This window comes from Phragmites australis, chromosome 16 (genome assembly GCF_958298935.1).
Source record: "Phragmites australis chromosome 16, lpPhrAust1.1, whole genome shotgun sequence".
In the NCBI taxonomy this organism is placed as follows: domain Eukaryota; kingdom Viridiplantae; phylum Streptophyta; class Magnoliopsida; order Poales; family Poaceae; genus Phragmites; species Phragmites australis.
The window spans coordinates 18,782,322-18,798,879 of record NC_084936.1 but is presented as its reverse complement, the minus strand read 5'-3'; the positions used below and the strand labels follow the sequence as shown (position 1 = coordinate 18,798,879).

At 42.1% G+C, this 16,558-nt stretch overlaps 1 protein-coding gene across 1 annotated transcript; it reads right to left on the bottom strand.

Moving 5' to 3' along the window:
* Positions 1–10,111: 10,111 nt before the first annotated feature.
* Positions 10,112–15,834, bottom strand: LOC133895111 (uncharacterized). The gene is made up of 6 exons (XM_062335300.1): positions 15,682–15,834; positions 15,348–15,591; positions 14,866–15,125; positions 13,621–13,777; positions 13,119–13,214; positions 10,112–10,164 (listed from the first exon to the last, which is right to left on the bottom strand). Exons 1-6 carry the CDS (start codon positions 15,832–15,834, stop codon positions 10,112–10,114), a joined length of 963 nt encoding a protein of 320 aa, XP_062191284.1.
* Positions 15,835–16,558: the final 724 nt, after the last annotated feature.

The following is a 16,558-nucleotide window of genomic DNA, read 5'->3' as shown; positions in this document are numbered from 1 at the left end:
TCTTCGCATCAAGATTAACGGAAGTCAGGACAAATAGTGGAAATGAGAAACACGCATGAGAAACTACATAACTCTCACCTCAATTGTGATGGACAGTGATGTAAATGGCAAATAGGATCCCCTCTACAAGCTAACAGTGAAAAACATGTGAGAACACACATGTCGGATGAAGCTGAAGAATATGTGTGAATATGCACAGGTGCAATGTCCCAACCTCAAAGATAGTCAAGCAATGGAGCAAATGTCAATGACATGTATTCTCCTTTGTGGGATCAGTAGCAATATGGGAATCAGGGAACATCTATCAATGGTTGCTACGACGTCCCACTCTCCTTGCTAAGTTATTTCTTCTTTTTATCCTTAATTAGTTCTACATAAAAAAAATTATAGGACAAATGGATGTGACTTGCTCTTCTAACTTCATAGAGGGATGTGAAGAACAAGCCAAAAGAGAGCACTAATATAATATAAAAACCCCAAAAAAGGAAATTAATTGCAGGTAGTCTTTGATCAACTGCTCAGTCCCATCTAAAAGAATATTTATTTTATGTAGCTTTTATTTTTGCAATATGCGTTGATAGCTTTTTTTTGAACCAACACTACTCTAGTTTCTATTCTATATCGGGCATTCAGAAAAGATGTTTTCAGTGCAGTAAAGTGCCATCCAAGTTCATTATGTCAGGCAACGCACTAGCACTTTACTTACAGCAGGTTCCGTACACCATAAACTTGATCAGAAGACAACAATTCCAAAAATCCAATCAAGGGCATGTATGTATGTTAACTGAAACAACATCAATCTATGTCAGTTATTACATCCAAAACAAATTTGTGGTAAATCATACACTGAACTCAACAAGGTAAGCTAATATTAGGAAACTGAAGTCATGTATTCAGTGCAACAAGCTACATCTAATTTACCAACGACAAAGTAAAAGACAAAAAATTGCTCGGTTCAGTTGAAGAAGCAAATGAACTTAAAAAAACAACAATTCTGATACAAGCTTCACACAAAAAGGAAAAAATAGAGGGGATAGAGAAGGGATGTGCACCTCTTGGGTTGTGATGCTAGGTGTGAATCTCCTCCTGTTCACTTCCTTCAAATGTTGTGGTTCTTGATGGTGAGTTCCAATATCAATCAAAGGTTCTACGTGTAGGAGATACAAATGAAGGAGGAATACCTGAAAGTAAAACATGATCAATTATTGCTAACAAAATCTGAACACCTTGCAAGCAACCATGTTGAGTGCCCAGAGGGGTATGAGCAAAGGGGCAACAATGTCCAATGGGCAAGAAGAACCTTTGGGGAGGCGTATAGGAAGACATGGCTCATGGGCGTGGAGTGGGAGAGGACAGAGGAGAAGGGGGAGGCATGACATCCTCACAGCGTTGGTTGAAGCCGAAGACAGGGCTGTACCGGCGAACCAGACGGTGGCGCACTAGTGGACGATCGGGGCGGCGACACGGTGGTGACGGTGCACCGGGACGACAACAAAGTGGTAGAGGACCGGAGCGGTGGCACCGTGGTGGAGGACTAGGACGGCGGTGAACTGGTAGAGCACCATAGCACCTCAAGCTCGTGGTCGGTTCAATTGGGTGAGGTTCGACAGGCCGGCGTTGGAGAGCTCCATCTATGATTGTGCGACAGGATTGCAGAGAAGGTGGAGCCTGTGATTTGTGGAGGCGACGTGCAGGTGCAAAGGGTAGTTGGCAAGGCAGGAGGAGAGGGAAGTTGCGATTGTGTGATTTGGGGAGCGAGCTGCAGGGGGCGGGGAGAGGGAGAGGCAGCGACGCATGAGGCCCACCTGTTGGCAGCGAGGGCACAACGTGGGAGAGGACAGGACGTGGAGGCAGGACATAGGAGGGTGAGAGAACCACTATATATTTTTGTAGTAAAGATAGAGATAACAATAAGGTGTTATACTATCACGAACTGGGCTATGGGCCAGAAGATGGGCTGGGCTTGTGGACCGAAGGCCTACTAGGTTGAGAGGCAAGGAGCGCATAGGAGTGGGATCACCAGGAGAACAAACCATAGAAGAACAGATATCCAGAACAGACTCGTTTTCCTCCTCAAGCATCGCTCCCCCTTTGAGTTCTCCTCTCCATTCCCTCTCCATGCTACTCTGAATCTCCTCTCCCCAGTCTCTAGCTACATCTCTGCCCTAGACTCTCTTCTTCTTCAATTTGTATCCTCTCTGGGATGCCCGTCTCCGCAACTGCTCTCGCGCTCGGCGCAGCACCGCAACGGTCGCCCGAGATCGCCGTCGCCCTCAACCGCATCCGTGAATCCCGCAACTGCCCTCCCCGGCTATAAAATCCGAATCAACCCCCGGCCGAGGCTCCTCTCGTCTCACCGCGCTTAAGCCCCAAAACTTCATCGGATTTCCCCCACCAGAGGGCTCCTGTGTCGTCGCCGAACCTCCGTCAAGCACCCTTATCGTCGTCGTGCCTCTCCACACTTCGCCGATGCCGTCCGACCTCATGTCCGTGTTCACCGTCCGCTCATCGATGTTCTCTTCCATCAAGTTTCGTCACCGCGTTCGAGTTCCAGAGGCCACTGGACATCTGCAGTTGAAGCCCGTCGTAGCTGAGCCTCTCTGGTCTTCCCCGACGCGCGCGCGACTTGTCAAACGGACTCGCCGTCAGCACCTGGTCATGCTCCGTCACTCATCGTCGCCTCCCGACCACTGTAGCGCCGTGCGCCGCCGTGGAGACCCACCGCCATCACCGTTCCAAGCCGGAGCCGAGGAAGCTTGCCCTCCACCATCCGATTGTAGAGCAACGACCAGGATTAAAAGGTGAGATACCCCTTCGCTAGTCAATAGGATCGCGCCACGTGTCCTCTTTAACCCAGTTAGCTTATGAGAGCCACGTCAGCACCACGTGCCTTCCACATGTCGGGCCACATCAGTCGAGCCGAGCCAGTTAATAGCCACGTCAGCATGCTGACTTCATGCTGACATCATAATTAGGTTTTCTAAATAAAAATTAATATGCTAATTCTTTTAAATAGGTAATTTTGCAGTTAGGTCCCTAGACTTTTTGGTTTAAAAAAATCCCCTTTCAGCCCCTGTTATTTTACTTTAGCCCCTCATAGTTTTATTTATTTGCATATAGGTCTCCAAATATTACAAATAAGCCACTAGATTTTTCTGTTTTTCCCAAATAGCCCCTGCCTTAATAACTTTTTCATATGAGCTCCATTTTAGGCGATTCTTGTGCTCACACGATCGTAGTAGCGAGTACTTTCTGTTAGTAGGCTTTTTATAGCGATTTGCTACTGTTTGTAGGCTCTTCTTAGTGTTTTCTTTGTGTTGTTTGTCGGAAGTTCCCGCGGTTAGTCGATAACATTCCGGAACAGTTCGAGAGACTTCAAGATCATGATTTCGAAGATCACTGAGGAGCATCCAGGCAAGTGTCCTTGATCACATCGATCCCATTGTAGGAAAGTGTGTCTTTTACTTTAGTTGCATGCTTGTCAATATGAATCCCAAGTTTATGATTTACTAGTACTTTCCAGATTATCCTTGTCACCTGTGTTGCAGTTTGGGTGTCAAGGGTAGAAATGCTTAGTCATGCTATCAAGTCAGGTGGTTTAAATGTGAATTTGTTTCATGGTCTATGCAACACGAACTGGTTTGGGTAATCTTTGTAGGAACATGGAATATAGGGATTCTGAGCAGGAGGTGACATGATGATGGTGTGGGTATGCACTGTGGGTTGGTGGTAGTATCTACTTGGGATCCTAAGGATCGGTTTTTGAAGTTTGTAACCTGGCTGAACAGCGCAACTACGAGGCTTATATGGGTACGACCTGACCAATTAATTAGCCACCCCTCCAGTTTTGTGGGCACTAGTGGACGGTTGAGTGGCAAAAGAGGGAGCTTCTGTAGCGACAGAATCGTCTGTTAGCGGTGAAATCTCAGTGGGTGCCTACGGATCGACGAGAGCTTTGTAACGGCCTTTGTAGCGATCTCCTGGCAGCACACCATAAGAAGTGTACAAGTGTTTGATCAGCACGACAACATAGAGACTCACATGGTAATGCGGGTGATGAAATCACGACTCGTGGGTAAAGTGTGTAAACTTTGCAGAGTATAAAACTGATCGATCAGTCGTGCTCATAGTCAAGAGTGGCTTAGACTTCTTCTTGATTAGTTGGGTTCAGGGTTTTGGTATGGATGGTCAGGTAGCTAGGTAATGGAATTATCTGGTGAGTTTGGTAGTTGGATATGGAATATCTGGTGAGTTTGGTAGTCAGATGGAATCCGATGAGTTGTTCCTCTTGTTTAAGTTGTGTCTTCACACTTAGTAATTAGGATGCCTGTTTCTTGGAGTTATAAGTTAAGATTGTTTAGTGCAGTAAAACAATGTCTAACCTTTTCTTAACTTAAGCTCTCATATCATACTTTCCTACACTTACGGAGTACGATATGTACTCACACTTGCTATTTTCAATAATAAATACTGCTCAGTGAGAGAAGTCTATGTGGTGATTAAGGAAGCTGAAGGCTATACGAAGACGGAGCGTTCCGGGTCGCGTTGTTCCTAATCGATTGCCTGTGGTGTGCTCTGAAGTTTTTATTGGAATATCCTCTTGATCTTCCGCTGTTGTTTAAAAACTTTGGTAACCTTTTTAATAAAGTTGTTTTTTCGATATAGAACTATATATCACTTATTATATCATCGCATATATAATGAAACTGATCTTAGCATTTACGTGGAATGTACCTAGTTATTTAAAAAAAACCGGACGTGACACTCTCCACGGTACTCGTGAACTCATTCGAGCTTGCTATACACATTTGGTTGGATTGATCAGTGTGAGTGGGGTGTTCTTATGTTGATGGAGTGCTTGATCAATTGATCAACGTGATAATTGGTATGAGAACTGTTTGATCCTAGTGTTCACGAGAAGGTAATTGAAGATGCATGAGCTGCCTTGATGGAGAAGCTTGGCGAGTGGGGTCGCATTTTGGATCGGTTGAGTGAGGCCATGGATAAGCTGACGATAGCGCTGCGAGCTGCCGAGTCCGTGAAGCCGAAGGTGGAGAAAAGGGAGCCTGAGCCGCAGATTGACACCGCTCGTGATGCCGCCGCATCTGCATCCAACTCCATCGCGCCTGCACCTGCCGCTATCAACACTGGTGTTGTTGCCTGCGCCATCAGCTCCACCATCGCGCGCTGCAACAAGTCTTCGCCTGCCATCGTCGACAACTACCCCTGCGGTGTCGCCTTTGACTCCTCCGGCGTCTTCCTCCTCTTCGCTAGCCAGGACTGCACCGAGGTCTCCCTCATCGCCGACCGCACCGACCTCTACGTCTCCAGGCAGAGCGACTTCCACCATTCCTACTTCCTCTGCGACGCGCGCGGCAGCTGCGACCACTTCGGTTGCCACGTCGAGCACGACCTCGAGCCGATGCCCTCTTCCCGTTTGATGGAATGCTTCGATCACCACCATGCCGACTTCGACCACGCACTCCATGACTTCAGCCCCGGCGACGTCTCCGATCTGATCCAGCTCATGCGGTGGGCCCTCGACGCTGCCGACATCGAGCTCATCAAGCCGATAGTCATGGGCGAGGACCTCGACCTCGATGACGAGGTCGCCTTCATCGAGCTCGTCAACCCGGCGCTCCTGCTGCTCTAGCTACAACCGGCGTCAGCCAAGTTCTCGACGAAATGCGCCTGCCACCTCCGAGAGCTCCCGCGCGTCTGGATCGCTTCGGAGCTCATCAACGAATCACTGGCATCGCCGTCACCGCCCGCACTCACGCAACCTGCTCGGTGGCCTCCGCTGCAAGAACGCGTGTCTGACACCTTCCGCTCCTTCCAGAGGACCTCTGAGAACGCCACCGGGCTACTATGCCAGTGCCAAAGCAAGCCGGAACCGCTTGTGTGCCGCAACCTCACCGCCGTGGCGCTGCGCATCGGCTTCTTCGCACTGGTGAGGCGGTGGGCGTGCGACGCCCTCGTCACCATCCTCTGCGCGGCGCGCTGACAACAGGGCTCCTCGGACTCGGAGGCCGTCACAGTCAGACCGTTCCTGCGGCGCGCTATGTTCGAGCTGCTCGCGTACATGTGCTTCGGCGCGCAGCTCGGTCAGAAAGCGCTGGACGAGATCGAGGAGGTGCAGTGCCACGTCCTTGTTATGGGCTCGAAATGAGATCGAAGAGAGGCATTGGACCTTGTTACTCCAGCAAGGTAACTCGAAATGGGCTGCGAGTTTGTGATCTAAGGCACATGGACATTCTTGGGGATAAGCTAGATGTCTTATTGAAAGATGTTGTTCAGGTGGTTGCTATCAAAGGTATGGAAATCAAGCTTGGAACAATGGTCACGTGTGAGTCTGGAGATTATTACATCCTGCACTTGAATCAGGTTGTTCTAAAGGAGTTGAAGAAGGCCAGTGACAATACTCTGATGCGACTGAAGGCAATGCTACTGCATATGGACAGTTATAGCAAAGGAACAAGGTTGCTTCTCCGTGGGCCCTTCTCTTCCGGCAAGGTGATATTGTTGCAAGAGGCAATGGAAGACACAAACATTGAAACTTGGGATGGGAGTATTTCACAGTTTAGAGTGCAAGAAAAGGGGGATATATGCAACTCAAGTGCTAGACTGAGAAGCTCATCGCCATAAATTCCTAGACTATATCACACCCAAGATCAACTATCCTACTGAAATATTTGAAGATTGACGGAAAGGGCTGGAAACCAATTAGCCACTGGGGACGGTGTTCCTACTCCTGGCAAGCCACTGCAAGGACTTTTGGATGCTATGCCGTGTGGTTTCATGGGAGCTGTTCATGGAAATGGCTGTAAGACACAACTGAACAGGGATAAGGAAAATGGAGAACCGCATGTTGAGGACAATGCCAGAGGTGGTACAACATGTGAGAACATGGAGTTTGGAGAGCTAATTACTGAAGTGAAGATATATGGTGGAGAGGTTTCAAGCAGCAAGCAATTTGGTGGTGACTGTTCTAGCATCACTGAGAACTATGAGGTGAGCCTTTCTGTTTGGGTTTCATTTAAGATGATGAGTGCTTGTGGAAATGCAACTTGTGTGCTTGATGGAGTACCAAGAATGAGGGAGCAACCATTTGGCTTTGCTGTTACATATGGGCTTAACCTGAACATGCTGCAAACATGGGCTATCTGGAGCTGGTACAAGTTGGAGAACAAGATCATGCCAGTAGAAAGAGTCTTGCAATATATATGCATTCCTGCATAGCCCCCTCTTTCCATGTCAGAAGATAAGTTTGCTCATTATTGGCCATCTGAAGGAGAAATTCGGCTCTACAACCTCCAAGTGAAATATTTCCCACAACTGCCAGTTGCTCTGAAAGGAATTGCAGTCACCTTCACTGGCGGCCAGAAGACAGAAGAAGAGGAGGCCCTCTACTCGGTGATCTCAGATGTGTTTGATAGAGGGAAGCACATACAAAGAGGGCGTACAGTGCTTATGGGTGATATCCGGGCCATGGCTATCCGCAGCAGAAGCATGGTGGAGAATTGGACGAGAAGATGTCGCATCCAGCTGGAATCCCCGAAGTCAGAGGCCTCGCAAGTTCACCGCTCTATAGGCCTGAGGGCAAGCTGAGTCTCAAGGGAGGAGGAATGTCATGGACTGGGCTATGGGCCAGAAGACAGGCTGGGCTTGTGGATCAAAGGCCTACTGGGCTGAGAGACAAGGAGCGTGTAAGAGTGGGATCACTAGGAGAACAAACCAGAACAGATATTCGGGACAGACTCATCTTCCTCCTCAAGCACCGCTCCCCCCTCTGAGTTCTCTCCATTCCCTCCCCCTGCTGCTCTGAATCTCCTCTCCCCAATCTCTAGCTACATAACTGCTCTAGACTTTCTTCCTCTTCAATTTGTATCCTCCCCACTGTACTCGTGAACTCATTCGAATTTGATATACACATTTGGTCGGATTGATCAGTGTGATTGGGGTGTTCTTGTGTTGATTGAGTGCTTGATCAATTGACGAACGTGACATATACATGTCTCACGTACGGATTGGTCTCAGATAAATAAAAGGAAAGGAATTAGCTTATGGCTTATGCCCAATGCGGAGCAGATTACTGACCGACAAGGAAGCCTGATGGCTGCCCGGTAGTCAGGTTTGGAAAGTACACAATTTCGTCCGTTTCTCCTAACCTGTTCAATTTGCTCGGTTAACCGAATCGAACTTGTCGATTACGGAAATCCATACCGACTTAGTGTTGGATCGATGACTCTTAAAAGACGTTAATCAGAGGGGTGAATGATTGTGAGGAAGCTAAAAACCTAATTTTTGAAGTTATGGATAGATTGGTCTTACGTGACTAAAATTGACCTAAAAAAGATCTATCTGTTGGATTGCCCTCAAATCTTAATTGTAGATACTAGACATCAATACGCAACCAACGCGACAAGAATAAGTTCAATTGGATGTGTACATCTAAAGATATGAAATTCACAAACAGACTGTTCTACACAGTGACGCGAATTGATTAAACCCTAATCCGTTATTAATAAAAATTTATGATTTTTCAACCAATCAAAACTTTCAGAGACTTACCAAGATGCTCTAGGATGACTTTGGATGGATTCAATCAAGTCTTACCATGATGGAGTAGAAGATCCAGGAAATCCGAAAGTGGCGGCGAAACATGAACGAAGAACGACGATCAAGATCAAAATTTCAACTCATCATCTTACCGAATATGATCTTTATTATGTAAATGAGTTTACAAGGCGCATACACAACACCCTTACAAGGATTTTTACAAAATACCAAAACCCTAGATGCAAACTATAAGTTCTCCTTTGGGTTGTTCTCTCTGTTGTTATCTTTTCATGAGCCACAACCCCTTCGTATTTATACTATCAGACCCAACACTAGGCCTAGTCCTTTTCCTAATCGTATCCCAACAGGACACGAACTTCCAAATAACCAACGTCCTTTCCATAACTGAATCCAATCCGGCCCACGTCCTTCCCCGACTCGACCTCAACTCTTTATGGAACAGGACTATGTGACTTCTACGTGTCACACACACATCTGGTCAGACCGCAGCCCCACCATGCCATGTACTCGAACGAACACATTGTCTGACCACATCTTCATCTAGTCGGACCGCATCCCCACCATGCCATGTACTCGAACGACCACATCGTCTAACCACATCTTCATCTAGTCGGACCGAAGGCCGACCACGACCAGTGACCACGACTTCACGTGCAGTGTTCCCTAGCTCGAACATCCCGCGTGACCTCTTGACTGTCTTGACCTCAGTTCCTCCCTGAACCTAGTCCCAATCCCTATCACCGACCATGTTCCGCCTCAGGACACACCTACACCTGAACAAAAAATCAACAACGAACTCCAAGCACAAGTTTCACAAACTTGACTTATGTCAATCCGTACAACACCTCTCACACGAGTATGTTGCACATATAAAAAACACATATCATGTTATGCTACCAGAAGCATATCAAGCAACATCATATTGTGAATTTACGAATAATATTTTGCCTTTGCCAATTTCACTAAAACAATCAATGGTTCATCACATGATCTCACAATCTCCCCCTTGATGAAAACATTGGCAACACCTCTATGTGAACCAAAAGTTGACAACTTCAAGTTTTGTAAAAAGCAAAGAAACAAAGTTAAATTAAAATGAGCAAGAAAACTCCCCCTTTCTTCAAGAACAAAATACTCCCCTAAAAGGAATAAAAAGAAGAAAAATAGGAAATCTCCTCCTTTGACAAAAGACACAATGTCACAATCACTCCCCCTTTGACAATGAGATCATCAACAATTAAAAAAAAATCTCTCTTTTGTTTTTTTTATCATTTTTTTATAATGAGCATCATAAATCATCCACATATGAAACAAATATTCGACCAAGTCATGCTATCAAGAATAATTGTGCCAACTCGTTTACACATGTAAAAATGTAGTGTAAGCATAACACATTAAGTACGATTAATAATTTATTACAAGGCATGGTCTCCCAATCTCAACTACTTCAATCTCATAAAACATTGAAACTTTAACACTTTATTGTGCTTGAAAGAACTGATTGATTTCTTGAAAGCATATAAGATAAAAATCATTGCAAGAAATTATATGCACAATCAGCTTTACTTTTCAACCATGCCAAACCTATGTCAAAAAGAAAATAAGAAGCTTAAGATCAATGGTTTCGGTCATACACAACTTCTTCCAAGTTCCTATCAAAGTGTGACAATGCATATTTTCTTGACCTTTCATTTATCAACTATAACTCAACATTTGTCACATAACTTTGATACTTCATATTTAGCATTTTTAGAAAAGGTCAAAGCAATCAAGAAAGTTTGACCATTACAAGATTTACTTCGAGTTTTCATTCCGATTAAAAAGTCATGGCAAAAACTACACAATTACACGTATAGATATGAAAGTGCAAAAACCTTGTAGCATAACATGGCTTCAAATGTCATACATGTATAAAGTAGAATGCTCATTACCTTTTTACTATTTTTTTTCAAGTGTTGAAACACAAAAGAAAGCATAAAAAATAAAAGTAATACAACTAATGTACAAAGAAATAAATTGCTCCCCTTCAAAACAACCCTGTTGGATGAATAATACCAAGTTCTCTCCGAAGATGAGCAAAACGAGAAGAATTCAAAGGTATTGTAAAAATATCTGCCAATTGATGTTCAGTATCCACACGGTGAAGCTCAACACTTCCCTTTTCAACATGATCCCTCAGAAAGTGGAAATGAATATCAATATGCTTAGTTCTAGAACGCTGCACGAGATTCTTAGCTATGCTAATCACGCTGGTGCTATCACAGAAAATAGGAACCTTCTCTAAGGAAATGCCATAATCTCTAAGTGTAGCAACAACCCATAAAATTTATGAACAACAGCTAGCAGCAGCTACATACTCAGCTTCAACAGTAGATTGTGCAACAGATGATTGTTTCTAGATACCCAAGCAATAAGAGAATTACCCAGAAATTGATATATACCGTATGTACTTTTCCTATCAATTCTACAACCTCTAAAATCAGCATCAGAATATGCCCTTAAACTAATGCATGAGTAAGCAGAAAACCATATACCAAAATCTCGAGAGCTGTGAAGATACCTGAGTATTTTTTTGACAGCTTGACGATGTGAAGCACATGAGGAAGCTTGAAAATGAGCGTACAAACACACAACAAATTGTATGTCTGGCCTCGAAGCAATGATGTACAAAAGTGATCCGATCATGCTTCTATACTCTTTTTGATCAATTGTTTCACCATCTTCATTCGGATCAAGCGTTGTTGTTGTGCCCATTGGTGTCATGATTGGCTTACTGTTTTCCATCTCAAAATGATGTAGCAAGTATGTTGTGTACTTACTTTGATGAACAAAGACCCCTTCCTAGGTTTGTTTCACTTGAAGTCCCAAGAAATATGTGAGTTCACCCATCATACTCATCTCAAATTCTCCACTCATTGTTTCTGAAAATTCTGATGCCAAAACATGAGACGTCACACAAAAGATAATATCATCAATATAAATCTGAACGAATAGTTGATCATTAGTATGCTTGAGCACAAACAACGTCTTGTCTACTTTTTCCATTTGAAAACCTTTTTAAGTAACAATGTTTTCAACCTATTATACCATGCTCTAGGAGTTTGTTTTAAACCATAAAAAGCTTTGGACAACCTGAAAATATGGTCTGGATACTTGGGATTTTCAAAACCAGGTGGTTGCCTCACATAAACCTCCTCATCTATGTAGCCATTAAGAAAAGCACTTTTAACATCCTTTTGATATAATCTAAAACCTTTAAATGCAGCAAAAACTAAAAAAACTCTAATGGTTTCTAATCTAGCAATAGGAGCAAATGTTTCTTCAAAATCTAAGCCCTCCACCTGAGAAAAACCCTGAGCTACAAGCCTAGCTTTGTTTCTAACAACAACACCATCCTCACTCTGTTTATTTTTAAAAACCCATCTAGTTCCAACTATAGAATGATCCTGAGGTGGTGGTACAAGCTTTTAGACTTTGTTGTGCTAAAAATTTTCAAGTTCTTCATGCATGCATTGATCCAAGATTCATCAGTTAATGCATGTGATATATTTTTTGGTTCAAAGGAAGCAACAAAAGCTGAATGAGTATGAGAGTTAGGATCAATAAACCTAGTCCTTGTAACTCGCTCATATAGATCACCTATCATCTGTTTAGGTGGATGTCTCAGCTGAATGTGCGAAGGATCATTAACTCCTGAAGTGATTTCTTCTTCTCCTTCGCCATGTACAGATGAGGAAGTAGCTTGCAGATGACCAACTGTAGCCGAAGTAGTCACTGGTAGCAGAACATCTATAGTTAATTGTGTCATAGGAACTACAGCTTCATCCTCGTCTTCATCATCTTCATCTAGAAAAATGCTTTTAGACTCCCCTTGAATCTGCGTATGTACCTGTATTGTTTAGACTAGTGGCAGAACTAGCCTCATCAAAAGAAATGTTGCATGTTTTTACTAGTTTGTTAGTCTCCAAAATAAGTACATGATAGCCACGAGTATGAGTGGGATAACAAAGAAAAATACCATCAATTGATCTAGATTCAAATTTATCCAAGTTAAGATTTCAGCACTAAACATTTGCAACCAAAAACTCTGAAGTGGGATACACTAGGCCTATGACCTAAGCACAGCTTATATGATGTCTTATCTAACATAGATCTCAAGTAAACATGATTTGAAACATAGCATGTAGTAGAAATAGCTTCAGCCCAAAATTTCCTAGCAGTATGAAATTTATCTAGCATGGTCCTAGCCATCTCAACCAAAGTTCTATTCTTCCTCTCAATTACATCATTCTGCTGAGGTACTCTATGTGAAGAACATTGATGATCTAAACCTTTTTCAGCACAAAACATATCAAAAGAAGAATTTTTAAACTTAGTTCCATTATCACTTCTAATCGTTCTCAACGATCCTAGATGATCAACAAGAAGCCTAAGAACAAGACTTCTAAAATGACCAAAAGCTTCACCTTTAGATGTCATAAAAAATACCCAAAAATATCTAGAGAAATCATCAACAATCACTAGGACATACCACTTACCTCCAAAAGATTGAACTCTTGAAGGACCAACAATATCAAGGTGTAACAACTGACCTGAAGCATTTGTCATGATCATGATAATGGGTGGATAGGAACCTGCAATAATTTTACCATGTCTACACGAAAAGCATACTAAATTGCTATCACTCTTAAGCTTAGGCAAACCACGTATAAGATCTAAATCACTAACACGAGTAAGATGATCAAGACCAACATGACCAAGTATATGATGCTAAAATAATAAATCTTTAGAACTATTAGCAACAAGAGATCTAAGCTCAGAAGAAGGTGATGCATCAAAATTAGCTTTAAAAACTCTTCCAAAATGTGTAATCCAAAAAAACTAGATCACCTGAAGCATCTAACACTTTACATTCATTTTTCTTAAAACATACTTCAAGATCTCCATCAATCATTTGTGATACAGACAACATATTAAATTTCAAGTTCCAAACAAGAGCAACATCTTTAAACATGATCTTGTCATTTACCTATATTGTACCTTTTGCAACAACAATAGAAGAAGATGCATCTCCAAATGTAACACTTTTAGCACAAGATGCTTGTACAAGGGAGGGGAACCAATTCTTATTGCCAGACATATGACGTGAGCATCTAGAATCAACTAGCCAAATGTTCTCGTTTCTTGCCCTATGAACCTACAAATTCATAGCACGTGTTGAGACCTTAGTATTGAGGCTAGTAATAAAATATTTAGGAATCTAGTACTGAGACACTCAACTAAAAGTAGGCACAACACGAGTATTATTATGAACAGAATTAATATTACCTTTTCTCGTGTTTCTAACAGTAAAAAGTGATGACTATTTCACCCGATGCATAAAATGAGGAGTCACAACCTCACGAGGAATAAGACATGTCTTTCTCAAATTAGATTGAGCATTAAATCTTTCTTTCTTTTGTTATCTAGCTAGTCTAAAATAAAACTCAACTAGATGTCCATCTTTACCCCAATGAGTGCAAGTGCATTTAACACGATGTTCAAATTTAGAAGAAGCAACATTTACATTCATGGTAGAAGATAAAATTCCAGCAGACTTAAAAACAATCTTTTAGGTTCATCTCAAGTTTCAAACTTGCCATTATCAATTGTTCTAACAACAATGAGAGCTTGTGTCTTAGAATGAACATAAGGATCAAAACCTAAAGCCTTCTTGTGTGTGCTAACCTTGGACTGATCCAAAATCATGTTTAGATTTTTCTTTCCACTAGAAAAGCGTTCTAACGTCCCTTTCAAATAATCAACTTGTTTCATGAGAGACACAATTAGCACAAGTAACATTCATGGATTTCTTTTTATTATGACAATTAGAGCATGAGAGAGCCTCATATGTAATCATGTCACTAGCAATTTGAGAAACTCTAGCATTAACATCATGCAACTTAGATTCAAGAATAAAGCATTTAGAGCAATCAGTCATATCAAGAAAATGAGAAGTCGAACAACTAGCATCTTTAACTTATTTGCTATTTAACATAAGTTTCTCATTTTTAGCAATTTCAGCACTAAACTTCTCAAGAGTAGAAGCATGAACATCTCTAAGAAAGGCAAATTCAGAATAGATTAAATCACATTACTTGCAAGTATCATCATCGGGAATCAAGATTTTAAGTCTTGTAATTTTATAATTAAGTCTTGCATGTTTCTTAATTTTCTTATTACGTTTCTCTAAGAGAGTACCAAGATGAACTGTATATTAAATAAATCATCATAAGTAGGAAGTACCTCACTATTGTCGATGTCAAGCTCATCCTCGCTAATGCTTTCTTTGCTACTCACTGTGAGACACGACACCGTCAAGTCACGTATCATCTGGTCTTTGGATGTTGTGTCATCATCGCTGCTCTCGGAATCAACATTGCTCAAGTTGATTTGTTTAAGCACCAAAAGAACTTGATGCACAACCTTCCGGTTGAGAAAATTCTTCTTCTTCTTATCACCAAATGGATGCTTCTTTTTCTCCATCTCCTCCTTTGATGCTTTGCCTGCAAGTTTAGGACAGTTCGGATGAATATGGTTGAGATCACCACATTCAAAGCATCTTTGAGGACCTCCACTTCCTCTGTTTTTCATCCAAACATTTTGCAAAGCTTTATAAAAATGAGTAGGGAGAAGTGCCAAATCTTCGTCAAGGATTAGTTCAAGCTGATCATCGGTTAGTGAAGATATAGATGATAAGGAAAAACTTGATGAAGAAGATTCAATACGAGATATGCTAGGTTGAGAAATTAAAGCAATAGATTTATTTGCATTCTTTCTAGCAAAGATATCTAGTTCATGTGTTTTCAATTTAGAGTAGAGAATATCCAATGTCAGTGTGCTCACGATAGGAGATTCTCTAATAGATGTCACCTTCATCTCCCAAACCGACATGTCTAAAGCTCCTAATAATTGACGTGCATTCTCAGCATCTGAATATGTAACATTAACAGCATGCAAATTCCTAAGGATCTTATTAAAACACGCAAATAATTCATCAAGAGATTTATAGGGCTTCATCACAAAATGCATGTACTCTTTCTTATACAAATCCTGAAGTACCTCTTTAATAGTAGATGAACCTTCATGGTAATCACAAAGTGTTTTCCATACCTCATACGCTGATTTGAGATGCACAACACGGTCGAAGTCGATCATTCTCAAGCCTTGGATGATCAAGTTTTTCGCCTTGCTATTTGCCTTGATGGCCGGCATGTTCTGCGCCGTCACTGCATCGTTCTCGGGAACTACATATGGCTTAAAGACCTTCTCCCATATTGCAAAGCCACGCGCTTATATGTACGCCTCCATCTTCACCTTCCAAAACTGAAAATCAACACCATCTAAAACACAAGGTTTTGTGGAATATCTATCTGACGCCATTAGTGAGTTAGATTAATATAGATAAGCAACAAGGCTCTGATACCAATTGTAGGATCGATAACTTTTAAACGACGTCAATTAGAGGGGGGGGGTGACTGATTGTTCAGAAGCTAAAAACCTAATTTTCAAAGTTCTGGACAGATTAGTCTTACATCACTAAAATCGACCTACAGAAAGATCCATCTGTTGGATTTGCCTCAAATCTTAACTGTAGATACTAGACATCAATATGCAACCAACGCGACAAGAATCAGTTCAATTGGATGTGTAGATCTAAATATATGAAATTCGCAAACAGACTATTATACATAGTGACGCGAAACGTAATTGATTAAACCCTAATCTATTATTAATCAAGAATTACGAGTTTCCAACCAATCAAAACTTTCAAAGACTTACCAAGATGCTCTAGGATGTCTTTGGATGGATTCAATCAAGTATTACCATGATGGAGTAGAAGATCCACTAAATCCGAAAGTGACGGTGAAACACGAATGAAGAACGATGATCAAGATCAAAATTTCAACTCATCATCTTACTGAATATGATCTTTATT